This window comes from Gastrolobium bilobum, unplaced genomic scaffold, assembly GCF_033153095.1.
Source record: "Gastrolobium bilobum isolate Gb01-03AN ecotype WA unplaced genomic scaffold, APGP_CSIRO_Gbil_v1 utg8480, whole genome shotgun sequence".
NCBI classification, from domain to species: Eukaryota; Viridiplantae; Streptophyta; class Magnoliopsida; order Fabales; family Fabaceae; genus Gastrolobium; species Gastrolobium bilobum.
The window spans coordinates 500,174-525,443 of NW_026899605.1; the positions used below are offsets into that span (position 1 = coordinate 500,174).

The 25,270-nt window shown below is 36.2% G+C and overlaps 1 protein-coding gene across 1 annotated transcript; it reads left to right on the forward strand.

Annotated features, from left to right (window-relative positions):
* Positions 1-1,092: 1,092 nt before the first annotated feature.
* Positions 1,093-24,761, forward strand: LOC133291930 (protein TIC236, chloroplastic-like). Its single transcript, XM_061490287.1, has 23 exons — positions 1,093-2,996; positions 3,626-3,824; positions 3,934-3,993; positions 4,997-5,101; positions 9,637-9,777; positions 10,637-10,699; positions 11,180-11,410; positions 11,516-11,599; positions 12,186-12,343; positions 13,069-13,591; positions 14,775-14,945; positions 15,053-15,112; positions 16,378-16,500; positions 17,027-17,302; positions 18,492-18,557; positions 18,737-18,868; positions 18,954-19,775; positions 19,858-20,138; positions 20,310-20,583; positions 22,121-22,354; positions 22,488-22,679; positions 23,547-23,816; positions 24,374-24,761. The coding sequence occupies exons 1-23, from the start codon at positions 1,093-1,095 to the stop codon at positions 24,518-24,520; spliced, it is 6,516 nt and encodes a 2,171-aa protein (XP_061346271.1). The 3' UTR covers positions 24,521-24,761.
* The last annotated feature ends 509 nt before the right edge of the window (positions 24,762-25,270 follow it).

The window sequence follows — 25,270 nt, forward strand, 5'->3', positions numbered from 1 at the left end:
CCCTACTATTAATGTTATTACCAATCAATTTCACTGTTAGATCGATTATGTTGATCCAACGGTTATATTTATTTTCACCTTTGTATGGTTATGATTCCCCATATTTAATGTAAAACTGAAAACATTAAATATGGAGAATCATAAGCATACAAAGATAGAAATAAATATAAAGTATTAAATATGGAGAATCGTAACCATATAAAATTAAAAATAAATATAATCGTTAGATCAACATAATTAATCTAATGGTGAAATTGATTGGTAGTAATTGATTGTTGGAATATTCTCCCCTAAATATATAGCTTAGCCTATGCAGATATACTTTTCCTTTTAATTTTAAAAAGGAAAAAATTGAGATAAGTTTATGTTATTTTTCTCTCTTCTTTCCGATATTCGGTCTCTCATTTTCTCTTTTATCCCAATTTTGTGAAAATATATAAAACAAACTATTAAATATGCATTAAAACAAAGGGGTTTTAGTTTGTCCTTTAACATGATCAGAAAAATTTTCTTACACACACAACATTTTGCGGGGCTCATACTTTTTAAAGCAAAAAAAGAAAAAAAAACTATGGCACGCAAAACGAATCTCTATAACATTACAGAATCACTTTTCTTACAACATAACTCTTATAAAACTCTAAAAGAAATTAATTTCACTTAAAAGACACAAACTTAAATTGTTGGAAAGGACAAATGGCTATAAACGACAGCGTTTATACGCAGCCCGTCGTTTCGTTTCGTTTCGTTTCGTTTCATTTCATTTCATTTCCGTGAAGGCAAGCAACGAAATATTCCTCTTTGTTTGTTTCTTCTTCCCACGTCTTGTCTTGTTGGACTTGGAGCCCTTAAAATTAAAACTCATTATTCCTCTCTTTGCACTTTCCACTTTCTCGCTTGCTCCAAACAAGTCACACAGACAGACACAAATACAATGTCAATTTGACTGTTTTCTTTGTACACTCATTCGATGCGCGAAACGAAACAGCATTGGTTCTTGTCTACTTCCATTCCCAAATTCCTGGGTTCTGAATGCACGAGCACTTGTGAATTGTTCGGGACTAAGAAGAGCCACAACTTCTTGGTCCCTCAATGAACTCCTCTTTCTTCGGGATTAAGCTTCATGCCTCTTTGCAAGGTGGCAGCAATATCAATCATTTCGAGAGAAGACTTAGACAATTACCCAGAAGCAAAAGATGTACCGTATCTGCTAAACACTGTGACCCGGTAAGCCAGGTTTTTAGGTTTTGTGGTCAAAATGTAAACTTGTGGAGGAGACACCTTGTTTCCACAAGTGGGTCGAGGTTGAAATGCAAATGCACTAAGGACCCACCCTTTTCTCCAATCATGAGTTTTTTGACCCCATTGTGGAAAGAGGGGCTTCTTTTGATTAGGGCCTCTGTTTACACTGCTGTTATCTCTGGCCTATGCTTATTAGTCTGGTTTGGAAGGAACAAAGCCAAGGATTTTGTTGAAACAAACCTCTTGCCTTGTGTTTGTTCAACGATCAGTGAGTACATTCAGCGTGACCTTCACTTTGGCAAGGTTAGGAGAATCTCGCCTTTGAGTGTAACATTGGAATCAAGTTCATTTGGGCCGCATAAAGAGGAGTTTTCTTGTGCTGAGGCTCCCACTGTTCAGCTGAGACTTCATCCTCTTGCAAGTCTGAGGAGCGGAAAGTTTGTGGTTGATGCAGTTTTGACACATCCGAGTGTGTTGGTTGTGCAGAAGAAGGACTATAGTTGGTTAGGGATACCGTCGTCTGACGGTGGCATGCAGAGGCACTTGTCAACTGAAGAAGGGATTGATGATCGTACTAGAACAAGGAGGCTTGCGCGAGAGGATGCGGCGGCTCGGTGGACAATAGAAAGAGATGATGCAGCTAGGGAAGCTGCAGAGATTGGTTACTTTGTTTCTGAGCCGAATTATGGTCTGTCTGAAGGTGATGATTTAAAGGACATTGCAACTCATTCAATAGGGGAAACAAAAACCAACTCCTTTTTCTGCATGAATGAGGGGAAGCACGAACATTATTGTGTGGACACAGGTGTTGATTATGATATGAAACATGCAGATTTGGAGAAATCATTTGGAGTGGAGTTTCCTGGTTCAGGACTTAAATTTTGGTCCAGAGTCATAAAAGGGCATAGGGAACACAAATTTAAGAGGAAGGCTAAAACGAGTGATATCTGTGCATCTGTTATTGTTGTCAAAAAGAGAATTCTCGAACGTAGTGCATTAGCAGCACGTACATACTTTCGCGATCAATCACATGGGAAATTTGGGGAGCCTTCATCGCCTTCTGGATGTTTTCGTTCTATGAATCATGATATGCATTTGGTGAAAAGTGATGTTGACAAAATTGCAGAATCTGTTGTTGGTGGTGATGATAGTAGAACCGATGATAACCAAAATGGAACACAATTCAGAGATCTGGGAATATGGTCTCCTTCAGCAAATGAAATTGTTAATGGTCATTCAGATTATTTGAAGTTTGTCCGTGATATGACTTTACAGACAAGAGAGAGTAAACATGAAAATTTGCAATCTAGTGAGGATGTTGCGGAACCTGCTAATGCTTATATTAGTACAGAGAAAAATGAGGAGTTGGGACCTCATGTTGCACAAAGTCAAATTGATGATAATGCAACTGGGGGCCAGAAAGGTTTGGTACCTGAAGATTTGGTTTCTGTGAAGCCCAGACCTCAGTTGGCAACATATTTTCAATTTCCATTTGAGCACTTGATAATGAAATTTGGCTTAGCCTCGGTATTTAGAAATATTGAGGAGTTGATATCTTGCTTCCTTTCTGGTCCCATTGAAAAGTTGAAGTCTGACATAGGTCTGAAAGTTGAAGATATTGTTGCAGAGCATGTAGATGGGGTAGATGTTCAGCAGTCTGAAGTCCTGACTAAGATTCTTCCTGTAACATTGGATTCTGTTCATTTCAGAGGTGCAACCATGATGCTACTTGCATATGGCGACAGGGAAGTTAGGTAAGAGCTATTCTTATCATTTATTAATCACTCTGATGGTGAAATGATGAACACATCTGTCAACCAGCTCATGATTTTAATATTATGTAGGTGCTTAGATATAGGTTCTGTTACGTCCACTTCTAAAAGTGCATGACAGTTAACTAGCTAATGCTAATTGCACTGTTCTTTACTAGTATGACAATTAATTGGTTTTCTAAAAAGTGTGGATTTACAGTGGACAAATTTGATGAGCCACACTTATAAGAAGTTAACCCAGTTACTAGAAGATAGCTAGAAGTATGAAAAATCCCATACTCAGAGGGTTTTTAGATAGAAAGAAATTGATGAAAGGACTTGATTGAAGCAATTAAAAAAAATTAGGTGGTTAAATTCGAGCGAAAATCACTAGTGATCAAAATCATGCATAAGCAATAGTTGAGGGACCAAAAGTGCTATTAAGCCCAAGATAAAATGTTGATATATGAATTGTTTTAACTAGAATCTTCTTAATTATTGAGTATAAGCTTGAGGCTGGGATATGAAGTCATAGTGGTTGTAAATATTCAAGAGTTGCTTTTATCTTGGAAACTGAAGTCCTATTTTGAAAAATGACGATCTGCATAGTTTTCTTTTTGTTTTACTTTCAGGGAGATGGACAATGTCAATGGCCATGTGAAGTTTCGTAACCACTACAGCCAAACAAATGTACACCTGAGTGGAAATTGTAAGACTTGGAGGTCTGATGTTATATCCAAAGATGGTGGCTGGTTGTCTGCCAATGTTTTTGTTGACACTGTTGAGCAAAAATGGCATGCTAATTTGAAAATTGACAACCTTTGTGTCCCGGTAAGGTATATAGTAATTTGAATTTCCAATGTTTTTTCATCTTCCTATTTTGTCATTCAAGTTGTATGGAATGCTTATGAATTTTATGTCTGGGTTGAGTTCTATGCAGCTGTTTGAAAGGATCCTAGAAATTCCAATTACATGGTCTAAAGGGAGGGCCAGCGGTGAGGTGTTTCTCTAACCTAAGTTCAGTTACTTTCGAATTCAATGTGGAAGCATTGTAAGATTGTTTAGTTTGAGTTATGAGAAATATTATTTTGGAATTCCAGTTTATTTGGTAAATAGTACCTGTCACTAATTTTCTGTGGTGCTATAAACCTTCTGAACTGGAAGAATTAGTTTTGAGTTAAAGAACCAAAGTGACCTGAACAATGGCACTAATTGGCTGTTTTTTTTTTCCTTCAGCAATAGATTTCTTCTTTGTCTGTCACAACAAAAATAAAGTAAAAATTGCTGGTTTTAGAGATGAATTTCTGAATTGCATGAGGAAATCTTCAGCATGACTGATATATATACCTGATTCACAATCTTTAATATTAGGAAACTAGGAAATTAAGGAAAATAATACAAATCAAATCCTAATTATTTACGGAATTTACAGCCCCTGAAAAGGAGATATTTTCCATATATAGGAGATACTTTGCAACAGTTGCATTGACATATTTTGGTTTACTTAGGTCCTAGAAGATATGTTCCTTGACATTAGATTGAAATTGTGATTGTTGATTTGGCATCAATGAGACCAACTAAAGCTTTAGTGTCTCTGATCTCTACTCTGGTTGTTTGGTTATTTAAAATAACTTTCTTTGTGTTATAATGTCTTTCAAGTTTTTTAATCTTTATAACTTAAAAGTTTCTTGTGTGTTATGTCCACTTTCAACCTTCTTTGACTTGACATATGCCCATATGTTTTCGGATATGTCAAATCGAAGCTTGTTCCCAAATGTTTCATAGATTCAACTACATTGTGGATTATTCGATATTATTCTCATATTTTGTTTCATAGACACAAGTGCTATGTTTTTTGGCTTAGGTTTTGGAACTTTATAGATCTGATGTTACATCATGTCTTTCAGACTGTTATAATTATATTGGGAATGCTGATACTTGCTAGTTATTCTTGAGAATTAATATAACTTCACCTCTTTAATATATTGTTTCCCTATGTTTAGGTTCACTTGTGCATGTCAAAGGGTGAAACATTTCCAAACCTTCATGGACAACTTGACGTGAAGGGGTTGAACTTCCAACTATTAGATGCTCCATCTAGTTTTTCTGTATGTCTTCCTTTCATCTGTATTACAATGCCTTGTGCAATCCCTTTTTAACACTTGAAGTTTCATTTTCAATATATTTGTTATTCTTTTGAAAGGAAACCGAACCATTGTATATGCATTGTATTCAATATTGTTCACCAAAAATATACTTAATATTCAAAGAGTATACCCTTTTGCCACTAGACGAGCCTTAAGATGATGAACTTGACCATTGGGGCCAACCTTAATTTTGAAGATTCATTGACAGCTTACAACTGTCTTTTCATGTGGAAGAGGAATTAGGTCCTAAGTTCCACTGCTCTAAAGTGCACACATAACCATAGCTTGATGCCACCGAGGATAGGATAAAGCCTATGCAAAGGAGATAGGCAATGACAAGTCCAAGTAGCATAGTGAGGGGAGGGATTATAAGTAGAAAAAAACACCTTTTTGAGTGAAATGGGAAGGTCACATCAGGAGCAAATGCTGGAGTAGGAGAACTAAGTGTTGGAGTTGAGTCTGTGTTGATCTCATCAACCTCAGAAGCAATAACCAGTTTAGATGGATGCATCCCATGATGATATACCTTGTTAGAGAAATATAATATTAAACCATTAATGTGGCCTTCATTTGACAGTTTAAACTTTTGGGTTGAATTGTTGCTTTATATGGTATCAAAGCCTTTATGACCAAGTGGACATGAGTTTGATCCTCACCCATTCTATTAATAAATAATTAAATATTATGGAGTTCATTGCACAAGTAGGCAAGCTTGTGCATTGTCCACCCTACAAGCCCAATGGACTCTTGTATGAGGGGGCGTGTTAGAGAAATATAATATAAAGCCATTAACGTGACCTTCACCTAACATCTTAAACTTTTGGGTTGAAATGGTTCTTTACATACCTGTAAGTGCGAACAAGAGCCAAGTCATCATTAACAGTAGTTAACTCTAGTAGTGGGGTGAACATAACTAACATTGGAAGATGAGATAAAGCTGTTAACCCAAGAATGGAGGAATGGGACCCAAGGAATGGAACAAACTAACGGACTCAAAAGCTAACATAAGCTGAGACAAAATATCGGTGAAGTTGGGAGAGTAGCATCGATAACCCTTTTAGGACGGAGTGTAATCAAGAAAGACACTTATTGGATTGAGCTTATAGCTTATCTAGATCAGGACTGAGATTATGAACAAAACATGTAGAACCAAAGACATGGGTGCTAGGGAGTGCATAGACTAATAGGGAATTAACATAGGATAGGACAAACAAGGGCATCTAATTAATAAGGTAGTAAGTAGTGAGAATAACATCACTCGAAAATCGGAAAGGGACATGCCTATGAAGTAAGAGGGTTTGGGCTATTTTAATTTGGTGTTATTAGTTTTTGCATTAACAAACCCATTTTGCTGAGGGGTATGAGCATAAGACGTTTGGTGTAGAATTGCACGAGTGGCCATAAACGTGTGAAACTAATAGAATATGTATTCACATATATTATCGCTGTACAAGGTACATATTGGGACACTACATTGAGTTAGAATTTCATTATAAAACCTTTGAAAGTTAGAAAACAACTTAGATTGATTTTCCATTGAAAACAATCAAGAATGAATTAAAGCAAATAGAGACATAGCTCGATGACTAACTTGATCGGAAACAAACTATGAGTATGTTTCCCTAACACATATGACTCACACTTTAAAGCAGACAGTTTGGATAGATGTGGCACCAATCTTTTGAGCTTAGCAAGACTAAGATGACCTAGCTAAGCATGGACAATGAGGGGAGAATCCACGACAGAACAAACATAGAAAGAGCTCGAATGTTGGTAAAGGCCCTTGAACTCACGTCTGATGCTAATTGTCCTCCCCAAACTCAGGTTATGCAAAATGATAGAATCTTTAGTAAAGGAAATGAGATAGTCAAGAGAACAAGTCAAGCATCTAATGAAAAGTAAATTAAATGGAGAATTATGAACATAAAACACATTATCAACAAAGGGAGAGGCAATGGGATGGGTAGTACCAACTGTTAGAGAATAGTATAAACTATTAAAAAGCCTTCACCCACTAGCTTAAGCTTTTGGGTTGAATTGGTTCTTTACATGGTATCAGAGCCTTGTGTCCTTGGTTCGATCCTTACCGCCCCCCACTTTCTTTTGTGAAATTTTCTTAGTATAAGTAGGTGAGCTTGTGCATTGTCCACCCTTCAAGCCCAGTGGACTTTCGTGTGAGTGGGCATGTTAGACAATAGTATAAACTATTAAAAAGCCCTCACCCACCAGCTTAAGCTTTTAGGTTGAATTGATTCTTTACACCAACTCTATGGGAATATGTTTTGGAACTATTTGCTGTTGGAAAATAACTACATGTAGAAAGGGAGGAGAAAAATGACTTATTACCTGAGATATGATTAGTGGCACTAGAATAAAGAATCCAAGGACCATGGGGTGGTGATTCAAAGAGACCAATGAAAGATTTCCCGTGTGAGCAATAAAGGTACTAGATATTGAGGCCGAACGTTTCTCAAGCCACTTAAATCGGCATAGGCAGCAGGTGTGGTGACGGGACCTATGGATGGTTCAATGATGTTAGGTGTGTTAGATGGATCTGGTTGGGCAACATTGGCTATGCATGGAGGACGTTCATGTAGAGTCCAACACTTGTCAAATAGTGTACCCTAACCAGCGACAGTGATCACACTAGGGGCGAGATTGACTAGATTTATGTGAATGCCCACGATTGTCGCTCTAAGAAGGCAGATGAATGGACTAAAGTAAGGGTAGAGGGTATATCTAAATTGAGCAGTGGTTTGGCTAGAACACATAGCAAAGTAAACCACGATGTGTTCAAAGTTGGGAGATTAGGGGATCCCAAATTTGATTACGAGTGGTAGAGTACCCTAAGGGTAAACCTTAAAAGGCCGAGAACATGAAGAATCCAAGGACCATGGGGTGGTGATTCAAAGAGACCAATGAAAGATTTCCCGTGTGAGCAATAAAGGTACTAGATATTGAGGCCGAACGTTTCTCAAGCCACTTAAATCGGCATAGGCAGCAGGTGTGGTGACGGGACCTATGGATGGTTCAATGATGTTAGGTGTGTTAGATGGATCTGGTTGGGCAACATTGGCTATGCATGGAGGACGTTCATGTAGAGTCCAACACTTGTCAAATAGTGTACCCTAACCAGCGACAGTGATCACACTAGGGGCGAGATTGACTAGATTTATGTGAATGCCCACGATTGTCGCTCTAAGAAGGCAGATGAATGGACTAAAGTAAGGGTAGAGGGTATATCTAAATTGAGCAGTGGTTTGGCTAGAACACATAGCAAAGTAAACCACGATGTGTTCAAAGTTGGGAGATTAGGGGATCCCAAATTTGATTACGAGTGGTAGAGTACCCTAAGGGTAAACCTTAAAAGGCCGAGAACATGAAGAATGTATTGCGCTGCTCAAGCTCTTGGGCTGGAGTTACAATTGGGGGCAAAAGCATTGAAATCATGTAACGCTCCATGAACCTTGCCCAAACATGGCATTGGGGATCGAAAACCAAAGTTGAAACACTGTTTCTGGAAAAAGAATATGGTCACAGATGAGCACTGGATCCCCCAAGTAGGCACGGACTAGGTTGTCTCTTGTTATGTTCTAATACCGTGTTGAGAGAGAGAGAGAGAGAAAAAAAAGAAAAGCAGGTATTGATATCTGTTTGTCTAACTATGGATCGGAATCTAGATTATATAGCCAAAAGGATAATAAATACAGATATCATGGTTACCTTAATTACCATAATTACATGATTCTAGTTAGTCTATGGCTCTATGTAATATGCTTAGACACTATTTACATGGTTTCCAACAAAGACCTATTGACTTAAGGACTAACTTGTTAATACTTATAGAAATTTGGGGATTTTTTTGTATATAACCTAACTTAAAGGGACTAAAAGTACTAGATATATCTCTCATGAACCAGATTGTGTTTACTCTTATTTAAAAATGATTTTCAGGATGTAGAGGGGCTTTCTGCAATGAGTTCGTATAGTGGGGAGTCCTCTTGGGCTAGGCTTTAGTTCTTCAACCTAAGTTCTCAATTGTTTGGTTTATATGAACTTAGAGATTTCTTGTTTTCTTTTCCTTCCTCTAAGATGTTCTAAATTTTGTACTCAGTTGTTGTACTTAGTTCACACTTCCTTGGTACTTTGTTGGTGTATATCTTTGTTGAGTTGTTGGTTGTGTTATCCAATGCTTATACATGGTACTTGTTTTGGTATCAATTTTCTGTTTCAAGTTTACATTGATTGTATTTTTCAGACCTGTGAGTGCTAGGTACAACTCCCCGATGTCTAATCTGTTTTTCTAATTATTGTTTCTGGTAATGGGTTACAACTGTAAAATAATAATGTTGATGACTACTGTATCTTTGATTGCATATCAAGTAAGCATATTGATATGCTAACATACTAAATATTGCTCTTGTTGGTGCTCTAGAAATTAAAGTTGCGATGTTTTCCCCTGCTGTATTCTGTACTTTGTGTGCTTGTTGTTGCAGAACATATCAGCAAGTTTGTGTTTTCGTGGTCAAAGAATATTTTTACACAATGCAAGTGGCTGGTTTGGCAGCATTCCTCTAGAAGCATCAGGAGATTTTGGCATTCATCCTGACAAAGGAGAATTTCATCTTATGTGTCAGGTACTTATATATGTATACGTGTGTGTGTGCGCGTATTCCTAATTATTTATTTATTTACTTGTATGAGTGCTCTAGGCTTGGTCAAATATAATTTTTGCTTTTCTAAGTGTTGTTTCAAATTATTAGGTCTGTCTAACTAAGCAATTATTTCAAGAAGTCTTCTTTGAATGTTGGAAAGAATATTTCATGAATGATTGGAAAATCTTACTGTAATTTGGAGTCACTATAGACTTATTTGCAAGTGTGATTTCCATCAAGAATCAAGTCAACCAACTACCTTGGTTAGTTGGGCTTAAGCTATTCCTTGATGCCCATCATAGAAAAGCCTTTGGGCTTGAATCATGGATAAGCATGGGCCCACCTTAGTATGCACTGAAAATAAATTATGAAGACAAGTGGCAGAAAGTATTTAACTTTTGATTACATGGTGGAAGCTTTGATGCTATGTCAAGGAACCAACTATCATAAGACCTTAAGCATTGTCTTAACAATTTTAATTTAGAAAATCTGAATTTCCTATAGAATCAAAAGTGAAGTTCTTCATATTGCATACCTGATACAAGTTCATGTCAGATAGTTGGAACCATTCACACATCCCAATATATGTCGCTGTTGAAAGCTGAATTTGAATGAGCCATGTGATGTAAAGTGAACATTGTCCACCCTTATCTGATGTTCAAAAACTGCAGTTGATATTGCTTGTATAGCTATTCAATGAGAGAATGTGGTAAATTCTCAGTCCAATAGAAAGATTATTTACAGTTCATTTCACATATTCCATATCTCATTGAGTTTCATGAAAAGACAGTTGGAATTTTTTCAGTCTGCCCTCTAATACTTTGTATGATCAAATTTCCAGGTTCCTGGTGTTGAAGTGAATGCCTTGATGAGAACTTTCAGGATGAGACCTCTCTTGTTCCCTGTATGTTTTCTTGAGTTCAGTGCAATAATTAATATTTTAAAGTTGAGTGAAGTGACCATTTTCATCTTCCTTTATCATTTTCTTTTTTGTATCGTGTAATTTTTTAAATTTGATAATAGGAACATATTAGTTTTAATCAAGTTTTCATTTTACACATTCATAAAATTCTTTCATTTTGCTTCTTTGTTTCTTTCTGATTTGAAAATGCAGTTCCATCTTTTCTTCATACCCGTTATACCTGATATGATAGCTATTGAGCCAGCTTTTGATAAAATTTAGTTTAGATTTTTAAAAAATACTAATAATCTATCTATGACTTACTATAAGGGTGGCACTGTAGATTTTTGAAATTTGTAAGACATGACACAAGCCCGAGGTCAATGTCATGTTTCTTTCCTCAAAAATGTGATATTAGCTTATCCAATATCAGTACTTGTATTTCTCGTTTCTTTTTTCATAATTAAGGTTTATTGATTGCAGATAGCAGGATCAGTAACTGCTCTGTTTAATTGTCAAGGCCCACTGGATAATCCTATATTTGTGGGCACTGGAATGGTTTCTAGGACATTCTCTTCTATACATGTTGACTCTCCTGCGTCTGTAGCATCTGAAGCACTTGCTAAAAGTAAAGAGTCTGGTGCACTGGCAGCATTTGATCGTGTACCATTTTCATATGTATCTGCCAATTTCACTTTCAACACTGATAACTGTGTAAGTTGAAAGTGGTAATAATTTTGCATAGGGTGGTTCAGAGTAGTGACTCATTGTTTTAAGTGTTATGTTATATTCTAGTAACACTCACACTGCATAGCACAGGTTGCCGATTTATATGGAATTAGGGCAAGCCTTGTGGATGGTGGTGAAATTCGAGGGGCTGGGACTGCATGGATATGCCCAGAGGTATATAGCTACCTTTAAACTATTAGAAAGCGTGATATTTTTTTCTTGGCCTTGAGATAGCTTGCTTATATTGAGGAAATAGTTATTATTTTTGTTTTCTTTTTTTTATTTCTTTCTTTATTGGTTTTGTGGAAAACATAGAAACATTATCATAGTCAATGTAATGTTGGATTGCCAATGTTTATGCTCACTCTATGACCCTTTATTTTTTTATTTTATTTTTCTTGTGTGTGTTTGGGGGGTGGAGTGGGGAGAAACTACTTGGAAGAATTAGCAAAATTATGTTATTTTCGGACAAGGGGAAGGGGTATTATCACTGAATATTTGCATTTCTGTAAGCTGTTTGCTAAGGATGCTAATTTGTTCCTCCTCATGAGCTTTATATGTCTTCCATAATCCATATGACACAGAGAAGTGATAATCACACCAATAGATAGGAATTTGCACCCTCACAATTCACGATATAGTAGGTTTTATCCGTTTGGCTAAAAGGAACTTCAGAATGCGAATATCTTTTCCCATTTGTATGCCTTCCCGCCATTTCTCTATAAAGTCTCCCTGCTAATATATATTATTTTGTTCTCAGGGTGAGGAGGATGAAGCAGCAATAGATGTGAACTTCTCTGGAAGCTTGCCCTTTGAAAAAATGGTGCTTTGTTATATTCCAAATTATCATCATCAGATGCCACTCAAATTTGGGGTTTTAAATGGAGAGACAAAACTTTCAGGATCTCTTTTAAGACCGTAAGATTATCCTTTTTTTGGTTTCAATAATTAGTTCCTATTTATTAAAATTCAGCAATATTATTGCTTATTATAATCTATATTTATATTATTAGCTTTTGCATTTCTCCCCTACCTGGTTATGAATATATCTCTTATACTTCAAGTTGGCTCGTATGTTAAGCGACAAATTATAGTAGTGGGTTTGACACCACATCTTGACCCAAAACCATAAGACAATGGGTATATATGTGTTTTCACTTGGTCCTCCTTTAACACATTCTTAACCAATGTGAGACTTTATCATTTGCATTTGAATTTTCAACATTCATCAGTTCAAGTGTAAGTTTCAATATTAGTATGCTCCCCCCAAGCAAAAGTCATCAACTAAGAGTATAGTCTTGGCCAATGCTCCACAACATGGGTTAGGATCGAATCCAACCACTAATTACTATCTCCAAATGCTCGGCTCAGTCTAACCATTGTTTTTTATACCAGTTTAGGTGGTCAGAAGGAGCCTGTAAGTAAGGGAAGTGGCAAACGACAATAGTGCGCTTTACACCACATCTTGAATTAAAACCTTAAGTCAACTAGTATATTTTCACTTCTATGGTTCTTGCTCTTTACATTCGTAACCAATGTAGTACTTCATCACTCATAATTGAATTTCCAACAAATAATTCTTTCCCATCTTTAATATGATTTCTTTTATCAAAATTGTTTTCTTATTATCTTTTTTTATTCAGGAGGTTTGATATAAAATGGAATGCACCTACAGCAGAAGGGTCTTTTAGTGATGCTAGAGGAGATATCGTAATCTCACATGATTTCATTACTGTTAATTCTGCTTCAGCTGCATTTGATTTGTATATGAAAGTTCAAACATCTTATTCTGATGATTTGCCTCTTAAAAGCGAGGAGTTTTATGCACCAAGAGCCATTCCATTTACTGTTGACGGTGTTGAGTTTGATTTGCAAATGCGTGGGTTTGAATTCTTCAGTTTGGTTACTACTTATATGTTGGATTTTCCAAGGCCTTTGCTTTTTAAAGCAACTGGAAGAATCAAGTTTCAGGGAAAGGTTTTAGAACCTAGTAGCCCTATTATTGAACAAAATTTTGACAAGAACGGGCAGCATGTGCAATTGTTGGAGAAAGGAAGTGCAGATAGTCTTGTCGGTGAGGTTTCAATCTCTGGTCTCAAACTGAATCAATTGATGCTCGCACCTCAGCTGTCTGGGTTGTTGAGTGTTTCTCCTGAGTGCGTCAAGGTGATGAATAAAACTCTTCCTAAAAAATGTCTCATTTTGAGATATTATGAATTTCTTTAACAGACTGCTTGCAATATCATATTGTAGTATAATCATGGACAAGGATTCTTTGTTTTTTTTTTTTTTTTTTGCGGTACAGTATCCTGGACAAGGATTCTATAAAATTGTTGAATTTAATATGGGTCCTATTAATCTTATGTTACATAAGATAAAATATCTTATGTTGTAGAGACAAATATGTGGGACCCACTATTTTTAAAAAAGAAATAAAAAAGAAAAAGGGGATGGCACATTTATCTATGGCACAGGAGAAGAAAAAATTGTCCAGCAACATGAGAGTCTAAAAGCCGATTTAATGTATGGGAAAAAATAAAGAAATTCTTTGTGAAACTATTTCTAATTCATGAGCAGTTAGATTCTGAATTGGCTCATAATGTTCAAAGAGCGGTTAATAAGTAACTACTTATTGACTGAGCTGGTTAAATATTTAATGGTTTCTATGCTAGAAATATTTTTACCAAGACTTCCTTTTTGTATTTCCCTTCAACATTATCCAATATCTATAAATTCTGACACTGTTTGATATTTTATCGGCAACATCTCTGGTTCTATTCCCACGGGGTGAATCTGTGATTTAAGGTTCAGGATTCTATTCTCGAGTATGAATGGGTTCTTCAGCAGTAGAACCTTGTGAACTGGGTACTGCTTCCAATTATGTGGACTTTGCTTTGCATATGATTTTTGTTACTTTACTCAGCTTGGAAAAGTGATTTTTAATAGAGAGTTGTAGTCTAGGTCAACTCATCCACTTTTCAATTATCTTCTTATGCGTTCATATTTCTTCTTTGAGGGCGATGCTTGGAGCAGCGGTAATGGTAAGACTGTGTATAATTGACCCTCACCCCTACCCTCGCAAAGCCGAGAAGACTTGTGTACGGGGGGAAGGGGGTTTCCTTCTTATTTCTCCTTTGTATAATATATATAACTTATTCCTAAAGGAGTGGGATTATTTTCCTTTAGTCTCCATATTTCAATCAAATGGTTATTTAACGGGTGTTATTTTGTGAAAGGTAGACATTTTATGTCTTCAAGTTTTAGCCACCTTATGGGGGACAGTTTCAGATTGGGTGGCTTTTTTTAATATATGTAGTTTTTCTAACTTCCAGTTTTTATTGGAACACAGTTGGATGCATCTGGTAGGCCTGATGAAAGTCTTGCGTTGGAGTTTGTTGGGCCACTACAGCACAGTGGTGAAGATGGTCTGAAACGTGAACGATTGTTGTCCATTTCCCTTCAGAAGGGGCAATTGAGGGCTAACATAGGTTTTCAACCATATCATTCAGCTAGCTTGGAGGTAGCTATCTTTATATTTTTGGGTCACTTTATATAGACCAAAATTTAATGTTAAAAATCATTCTTTTTCCTTTTCTTTTTCTTTCTTGTTGTGTGGCGTACTTGTAGGTACGGCATTTTCCACTTGATGAACTGGAGCTTGCTTCTCTCAGGGGAACTATACAGAGGGTAAGCCATTATATTTACCTATTTGACTTCGTTGTTACTTATCATCCTTGTCCTTTGCTGTACCCTCCTATTCACATTTAGATTGTGATTGAGTTGACTTGATTATGTCTGAGAGATAAGACAAGGTTTTAGCTATTTTGTTCCGCTTGCGAAATTCATCTCAAGGTTTGAGTCTCGATTGTTTATAGGGAATGAATGTAAAAGATGGGGTTTGTGGACAAGCAATGGTTCTTATTGGTTAATAACCATCTCAGAATCTTAAAGCTGCTAGGAAAAGGCCAAGCAATGGTTAATATTAGTTAATATCTGACATGCCCCCTTGCTTAAAGGATGGACACAAAACAATAGGCTCTAATCCATGTTAAGGGCCAGATAGAAAGTGAAGGAAAGTAATAAATACTCTAAAAGGCCAACATCCTGGAAAAGATGTTAGAAAAAGGCCCAGAATATTTTTATTAATACGAGAACAGATACTCGTGTTGTGGATGTAGGAGATGGACTTTGTGGTTATTTTAAGATGATGATTTTGTCCGTTGTTTCCAATTACAATAAAAGTCAAACTCTAGCATTGCATTTGATGCATATTTAGAGACAAAACAAACAGAACAGTACAACTTAAGTAGTTGATTGATTGAGTCACAGGATGATTTTTTTGTGTCGTTAGCTGTTTGATGACAAATGCACAAGATTAAATGTTTTGTTATATTCGTGGATGGAATATCACAAAATTTATTGTAATACCCTTTGTGTTGTATATTGTTTTATGCACAATAGAGTTGGGATAATGAAGAATAAGTCTTTTTCTTTTTGTGCCGCGGACAAGATTTTCTGACTTGTTTTAGTGAGTAGCAAAAATTTAGAGATTTGTGCTGTCGCTTGAATTACTTTTTGACTACTACTTATACTATTTTAATAATCAAAGTACATTTTTTTGGGTACTATGCTGTCCTTTATTTTTAAGCAACTCAAATGAACCCTGGGTTTTTTTGGAAAAAGAAAGTGAACAGCAAATGGTGGAATTCCCTTATTTCTAGCATAAAAAGCAATGTAAGATGCACATAGAGGAGAGATGGACGGGTAGCATAAAATATCGAGAAGGGTAATTCTGATGTGCAAATTTTTACTTTTCTATTTCCACCTCTCCCTTTTTCTGTTCAGTCCTGACTGAATGATGACTTGATCTAGGCATTATTTAATGGTCATGTAATGAAAAGAATATATGGTGTTTTCTAGCTGTTAGTAAGTTTTTTTTTTTTTTTTTTCAGGCAGAAATCCAGCTTAATCTTCAAAAAAGAAGAGGACATGGAATCCTATCTGTACTTCGGCCAAAATTCAGTGGTGTGCTTGGTGAAGCCCTAGATGTTGCCGCTAGGTGGAGTGGAGATGTTGTGAGTGCCTAAGATAATCTTATTTTTTGCATCTGAATTGGAGTTCCCACTTATTGCTATCCTGGGAATCAAATAAAGAAGTCTTTTTACCATGATCAGAGTTAACCTTGAACATATGGTGGCTGGGTGTGTTTGCCACTTGTGATGGTCAATATGATTTTAGAAACTGTCTAGTTGTTTACCATTTTTTTTAAGTTTCCAGGTTGTAATCATTTCAGGAATCTCATTGTTTAATAATTGAATCATTGTAATAGCCCTTTAATCTTTCAAAAAATATAGGTGCTCATCTAATTATCTCCACTGTTCAATGACTTCCACGGTGATGAACCTTAAGCTTGTTAACATTAGGTTGTCAAAAATCCTTTTTGGTTATATTGCAAGTCAAATAATACCATTTTATGAAACCAATGTTTTGTCATAGTAAAGAATGATATGTTTTGGGTTATATTGCACTGGTGAAAATGTTTTGGAACTGTGTACAAAGTTATGTTTGATACTGATTATCAGTTGATGCCCTATTGTTCAGATCACTATTGAAAAAACTGTTTTGGAACAAAGCTACAGTCATTATGAACTTCAAGGTGAATATGTGTTGCCTGGCACCCGAGATCGTAACCCTGTTGACAGAAAAGGGGCTGGTTTTTTAAAAAGGCTATTGTCTGGCCATCTTGGCAGTGTTATATCCTCAATGGGCAGGTGGAGAATGAAACTTGAAGTTCGCAGAGCAGAGGTTGCTGAGATGCTTCCTCTTGCTAGATTTCTTTCTCGAAGTACAGATCCTGCTGTTCTTTCAAGATCAAAGGTTGTATTATGCTTTGTATGTCTTGGATGGTTACATGTAGTCATAATTAACTCTCAGAGTATAAGCAGTCAAGATATGTTGCTAATGACTCTATCTTTATAACATGCGAGTTGATTAATTCACGAGTCTAGCCACAATGTTTATCTGGTGCTCTTGAAAGCCATAGAATCTATCTAATCTGTTTTAAGGTTTCAAGTTTATTTGAATGTACTTAAAATTCCTTGCTCCAGCTGGGGGAAATTTTTCTCAAAAGAAAGGTAAGATATAAGTGAAGTTAAGCCAAATTCAAATTTAGGTACTTCATGCCTTGAAGCGGTTGTTCCATTGTGACTGGAAGGTCATGGGTTCAAGTATGGAAGGCAACTTCTTTGCATAAATGTAAGAGTAAAACTACATACAATCGACCCTCATTTTTATCTTCACAAAGTTGGAAAGCTTGTGTATCAGGATTTGCCCTAATGCTTGTTTTTTTTTTTCTTCCTCTGGATCAAGTACAAGTTAGGTTTGAGAGAGATATCTAATGTTGCCAGTTCTTTCTTTTTAGTTATTGTGTTGTCTGCAATTACCTGACCCCATCTACTGGGATAAAGCTTGATTGTTGTTGCATTGTATCATCTGCAAGCCTGCGTATATGTGATATTGGTTTTCTTGGAGGTTTACTGGTGCTATACTGTTCCTTGAATTTGAGAGGGGAAATCTGATTGGATGAATTTGTGTGTCTGTAACGGACCACACATAGTCTCTCCATATATTACTGTGGGAATTAATTACAATGATACATTTCCTGATATACATAATCCTAACTTATTCTATAGTATGTACATGATATCAGTAACTGATATCAGAATACAGTCAGACTATTTACGGATAAGACAGAATCCAATCATATCTAATCAAATCTAATCATATCATATCTAATATTCTAACAATATCCTACCATAATCATCTATGATACTCACCTTACATACTCGTTACAATTATTGTTACTGGAACAAGTATCTTTCTCCTACCGAGATTATTCTTTTTAATGCCTGTCAGTTGATTATTACATATATAGACATTGAGTAAAAGATAATAGTCTAATGTCTATTATTGTATCCTTCATCGAAAAACCTGTAGTTCATGCTGAGTACTGATTTTTTTAAGAAAAAATACTGATTGTGCATGTTGCCATGTCATATGTATGTAGGACTTTTTTATTCAAAGTTTGCAGTCGGTGGGATTATATTCTGCAAGCCTTCAACAGCTGCTTGAGGTATTATCAAGGAATCACTATTTTTTATTTTCCTTTCAAAAGCCACAATACTTAATGCTGATAACATGAAGTGTGCATGTAATGTTTATTTCTTTGTTCATAATATAATGATCCTAATGATATTACTGCAAAAATTGAAGTTCCTTTGTCTGTCATTAATGGTGGTATACAACTTGCAGTTAATAAAGGGTCATCATGCTCCATCACATGATGTTGTTCTTGAAGATTTAAGTCTACCTGGTTTATCTGAATTCAAAGGTCGCTGGTATGGTTCTCTTGATGCAAGTGGTGGAGGGAATGGAGACACCTTGGTAAAAATTTATCATTGTATTACTAGGAGTTAGTATAAATCATCTACTTTTTTAAGATTTCTTTTCTTATTCGATTTCATTTCAGGCAGAATTTGACTTTCATGGGGAGGATTGGGAGTGGGGAGACTACAAAACTCAGCGTGTCTTGGCAGTTGGAGCTTACAGTAATGATGATGGTCTGCACCTGGAGAAAATTTTTGTCCAGAAGGATAATGCCACCATTCATGCTGATGGAACTTTGTTAGGGCCTAAAACCAACCTTCATTTTGCTGTCCTAAATTTTCCTGTTAGTTTGGTCCCAACTGTAGTTCAGATCATTGAATCTACAGCAACAGATTTTGTTCATTCTCTGTGTCAATTGTTAGCACCCATTAAGGGTATATTGCATATGGAAGGAGATCTTAGAGGAAGTTTAGCAAAACCAGAATGTGATGTACAAGTAAGGCTCCTGGATGGTTCCATTGGTGGAATTGATCTTGGACGAGCAGAAGTTGTTGCTTCTCTAACCTCAACCAGTCGTTTTCTATTCAATGCAAAATTTGAACCTGTAATCCAAAATGGTCATGTACTAATTCAAGGAAGTATTCCTGTTACTTTTGTTCAAAATAACATGTCACAACAAGATGTTGAATTGGATAAGAATGGGGCTACCTGGGTTCCTGATTGGGTGAAGGAGAAGAATAGAGGGACCACCGATGATGCCAGCGACAAAATAGTTTCTAGAGACAGAAATGAAGAAGGTTGGAATACTCAATTGACAGAAAGCCTTAAAGGTTTAAATTGGCAAATTTTAGATGTTGGAGAAGTCAGGGTTGATGCTGATATAAAAGATGGGGGAATGATGCTAGTAACAGCTTTATCTCCTTATGCCAATTGGCTTCATGGCAATGCTGATGTCATGCTTGAGGTGGGTGAGGTCAATAGAATTTTGTCAAATAATTTTTTATTTTACATTCTTCTGAGTGTTGTCAATCTGATTGATTTAATAGGTCAGAGGTACAGTTGATCAACCAGTGCTTAATGGATGTGCATCGTTCCACAGGGCATCTATATCGTCACCAGTATTCCGAAAGCCATTAACCAACTTTGGGGGAACTGTTCATGTGAAATCAAACAGGTTATCTGTCACCTCACTGGAGAGTAGACTAAGCAGGAAAGGAAAGCTGCTTGTGAAAGGGAACCTTCCTCTCAGAACTAGTGAAGCAGCCCTTGACGACAAGATTGAGTTGAAGTGTGAAGCTCTGGAAGTATGGGCGAAAAATATTTTAAGGTTGCTTTCTTAATTTAATTATATAGGTTATGTCTTTACTTATTCATGGGTGGATGTAGCTGATGTGACCATTAAATCATAAATATTTTTGACTTTTGGCAATGTAACTTTTTCTTTTTTGTCTATACATTATTCTTATTCTTATTAAAACCAACATTTTACTTTTCTCAGTGGCCAGGTCGACTCCCAACTGCAAATAACTGGTTCCATATTACAACCAAACATTTTTGGGAATATTAAACTTAGTCATGGAGAAGCATATTTGCCACATGATAGGGGTGGTGGTGGTGCTTCTAATAGATTCCCGTCAAATCAGTCTGAGCTTCCTACTGGTGGTGCTGGGCAAGCATTTGCTTCGAGATATATTTCGCGGTATTTCGGCTCAGAACCTGCTTCTTCGACGACTAAAATTTCTCAATCCTCTGGCTCTGGTAATACTTTACATGTTGATCGGTTTAGCATGTGGTCTTCTGCCATTTCCTAATAATAATGCTCTAAAATTAAAATTGACTTCTTTATTATTGTAAAACAAGTTCTCGTGCCCGTTTCTACAACACTAGAGTTGCCTCTGGATTTCTGCATTGACACACATATTCAATCTAAATCATGCACGTACAATGCTGTCCGTTTTATTCTTGTTTAACTAACTAACTATGAACTTGGTAAGTGTTATATGTCATAAATTATAATGATGTCAAAGGTAACTACCATGATCATAGCTCTTAGATAGTAATCTTCAGTCTTCACAGTCATAATACTTTAGGATGATAGCGTGCAATTAACATGTTTAAATTTAATATTAGTTTGCATTTACCAATTAAAATATCAATTTGATACAACATTATAGACATGCTTTTACTTGTTCTTAATAAGAAATAAAAGGGCTATGATGGAAATTTATGAAGGCTGAGGAAAGAAACAGAGGATCAATTAAAAAAAAAAACAGGAACTCTAGAGGATAAAGTTACATCTATTTATTTACACACGCCATATTGTGTTTTGATAAAAGAAGATTGTACTTCAGATGAAAGAAATACAGCACCGGAAGATCCCTGATACTCCTCAAGAAAAGAAAAAGAACCAAACAAGTGGAAAGAAAGGAATAATCAACTCATGAGAGGGATCCCAATCCTTTGCGTGTCCGATAAATAAAACCATCTAAAACACCAATGAACCAAAACTGACAAAGAAACTAGGAAATCAAGCATATCCCAAAGACAGGCAGATAAAGATCTCTGGTTGAAGATCACAATGTACAAATCTAGATAAAAGAGGACAACTCAACAACATTTAGCACTCCTAATTGCTGTTAAAACTTAAAACCTCTAAACCTAATAGATGAAAATTTCTAAGTTGGAGAATTGTTTTGGGATAGAATAAGGCTATTTGGCTTCTCTTTGGTGGTCAGCTCATGGTCTTATTTTGAGGGTGTTGCCTTTTCTAGTTTAAGTAGAGACTGAGCTGCCATTGTCCATTGTTATTCTTTAGTTCTGTTTTGTTGGTTCAATGTAATTTTCTTTTCTTTTCTTTTCTTTTTTGTAATTTTCTGGTGGAGGTTATCTTATCCTCCTGTCTTTGTATTTCTCTGCTTTCTTAATTATTTTTTTTTTCTATTGAACCGAAAAAGAAGAAGAAGCAGAATTGGGAAGAAACTATCCTTGCAAATTATGACATTGCTCTCCAACCAAAGGCACCAAATTGCTGCATAAGTAAATAAAAAAAAAAAAGTAATAGTTCTACCAAGTATTGCAGTCTAGACCCAAAAAAAAAGTACTGTCGACTTTTTTTTTTGCTGTGGCATTTATTTCATTATACACTTTAGGAGATGCCAGGATCAATCTTTTGATTGCTTGATCTTATACATGTGCTTATGTTGTTGATTGATTAGTTGAGTTCATTATGTTATATTTTCCGAATGGCTTTTATTGGTTATATTATGATATTTTTCTTCCAAAAAAAAAAACCACATGGCAGTCAATGAGTCAACTCAAGTTGAAAAGGACACAGAGCAAGTGCAGATAAAACCAAGTATAGAAATCCGCCTTTGTGATTTGAAGCTTGTGCTTGGACCAGAGTTGAAGATAGTTTATCCTTTGATTCTTAATTTTGCTGTTAGTGGAGAGCTTGAGTTGAATGGTCTCGCCCATCCCAAGTGTATAAAACCTAGGGGCATACTGGCATTCGAGAATGGTGAAGTTGATCTAGTTGCAACACAGGTTTGTGTAATGTTTATTTTGCAACTCTTGTAAACTATAACCAGCAGTTTCTTCTAGGCTAGTGGTATTTTTGGTTTGGCTTGTAACTTTCTTAACCCATTGTTTATGTTGATAAAATCCATTTCAAATACAGGTGAGGTTAAAACGGGAGCATCCAAATATTGCAAAGTTTGAGCCTGAGTACGGATTAGATCCAATGCTTGATTTAGCATTGGTTGGATCTGAGTGGCAATTTAGAATTCAAAGTCGAGCTAGCAATTGGCAGGACAAACTTGTGGTGACCTCAACACATTCTGTAGAACAGGATGCGCTATCACCTACTGAGGTAAAAGATATTGCTCTCTGTTATCTTGCTTCATCAATTTGGAGCTCAAAACTTCAGTCCGGTGTTCAACTGTAATATGTGTTGCCATTGTCAAACACAACACAAATAAAGCACACATGTATGCTAATCTTTTTGATGAGCTACACTTGCCCTGTAAGTTTGGCTGTCATTTCGATCTACCAAAAAAATGCAAGGGGGAAATATAAACTTACATGAATTAGCCTTCCAATATCTTCATTTGCACTTCAATGTTTTTTGATGTCAGGCTTCTTTCTCTTTCTGTTCTAGGAGACTCCTGTTTCCTTCTGGTCTGACTGCTAAGCTTTGATTTTTTTTTTTATTTTGGGCTTTGTAAATTTTGGTCTGCCTGGACACATAAAATAAATCAAACACAAGCATTCTCAATGACAAGATAACAATTTAACTCATCTCACAACCATTAATAAAAGAATGAACTATCATGATTGTATGATTATTTTTGTGATATATGAACTAACTTGAGCATATAATTATTGTCACATAATAGTTGTGGTCATTTTTGGAACTGTTGGTCCAATAACCTCCATTTTGTGTTTAGGGTTTAGTATTAATTGGTCCGGTCTTGTTAGTGTTGGATTAGGTCCTCAAGCTGATTAAGCTCTAAAAATCCCCCCTTAAAACAAAGGTAACTTTTGGACCATTGTGTCCAATATTAACAGATTCACTGTGTTATGGTCACATAAAATCTCCTTGTGCTGCTGGATCTAAAAGTTCTATAACTAATTTTACTTTGTGAAGTAAGTTAATAGTTTCATTTGTGAAAGATCAATGCTCTCATGATCTGATCTTCAGGAAGCATGGTCATATTAATTGTTTCTACCTATGCAGACTGCCAGAAAATTTGAGAGTCAGTTAGCAAAATCCATTTTTGGAGGCAATGGTCAACTTGCATTTGAAAAGCTTGCAACTGCTACTCTTGAAAAGTTAATGCCACGAATTGAAGGGAAGGGAGAGTTTGGCCAAGCTAGGTTTAGGGTAGTGTACGCTCCTCATATTCCCAGTTCGGTTTCTGCTGATCCTGTAGATCCTTTCAGGTTATTTGCTAGTAATATATCATTTGTCACTGAAGTTGAAGTCCAGCTTGGGAAACGTCTTCAGGTAATCATAATCAAATTAGTGTATCTTTCAATATTTTGCTTCTCAAGATCTTGGTTACTATTAATTTCAGTCGACTTCTTTTGACAACAAACAAATCTGTACCAATAGATGGAAAATATTGTTTATAAAATTTCTTTAGGAAGTTTCTTGATAAAAATATTGTTTAGTTACAATAAGTGGTTACTCATTAACCGCAATTTGGAGTTTAAACATCATTAACTTAATGAGTAATTAACCATTCCTAAACTAGAAACATTTTTTTTTTCACAAATTTTTTGGTAATATTCCCTGAATATTATCTTGTTGGATATCGGCTGTATCGTTCTTCATCTTTTTTTCTGACAAGTGGATTGTCATTCATTCATGAGGACATGTTTGGTTTTCATTTTTCAATAACCAAACATCCTGAAGTAGTTAGCATATCATCTAGTTGCTGCCACGTCACATGTAGAAGCATCCATTAGTTACCAGATCCTTTCATTGTTGAGTCCGTAGGTTCTACTGTTACTCACTGGTAAGCTTATTATTATCTAAAGAAGCAACTGTTTTTCTTCCAGGCAACAATCGTTAGGGAAATGAAGGATTCAGAGATGGCAATGCAGTGGACCTTGAGCTATCAACTTACTAGTCGCCTGCATCTGAGCCTACAGTACGTGCCTTCCAAAGGCAGTCTTTCCGCATATTTTGCCACATCTCAGGATTGATTAACTTCCATCCAAATTACATCTGCAGCTTCTTTTTACTATATTGTTCTCAGCAATTAATTGTCTTGAAAATTGATCTTTATCTTTGGTAAAATCAGCTCAAATACATTCCCATCATATTTTGTTTAAAGGAAAAGGGAATTTTTGTGGGTACACTTTGTATGTGTAAAAGTAGTGTAGATGCATATTATTCTTTCGCTCAGATTGAGCTTGTTAATAGGGTATATGCTAAATTCATGAATAGTCCAGCTTTTGTTTTGTATAGAAATTCAATATTAATGAATGAAAGTATAGCACGATTAAGTAGGATGACAGATGGATGAAGTTTAGCTGTGTGAGAGTGGTGGTGTTTCTTTCAGCCCCAGAAGTCAGAACCATCGAATCCTATTGTTAGAGATCAATGCTAAATGAAATAAAGATGGAAAGCTGTGTTTTGTAACGAAATAAATGTCTTTTTGTTTCCACTGCCATTACTGTTTAGTTGCAACTCCATTTAACCTTATTTTGTTTATAAAATATGAGAAACATTATTCGATGGCAAAACGGGCTCGACTCAGCGAGCCAACTCGCCCCACCAGCTAAACGGGGCGGGGCGAGTTCAGTTTTTCAACCTGTCTCAAAAGTGGGGCGGGGCGGGGCAGGGTGGGGTGGGCTCATTTTTTGACGGGTTGATGACGGGCATAGGCGGGTCAGTGTAAAATAAGCTCGAGCTGGCGGGCCAACACGCCAAACGGACGGGGCGGGCAGAGC

Bases quoted from the DNA above. Each gene is read 5' to 3' on its own strand.
- LOC133291930 (XM_061490287.1), top strand. From the start codon at position 1,093: ATGAACTCCTCTTTCTTCGGGATTAAGCTTCATGCCTCTTTGCAAGGT. The intron at 5,102-9,636 runs GTATGTCTTCCT...TTGTTGTTGCAG, and splicing joins ATGCTCCATCTAGTTTTTCT to AACATATCAGCAAGTTTGTG. The intron at 19,776-19,857 runs GTGGGTGAGGTC...TTGATTTAATAG, and splicing joins ATGCTGATGTCATGCTTGAG to GTCAGAGGTACAGTTGATCA.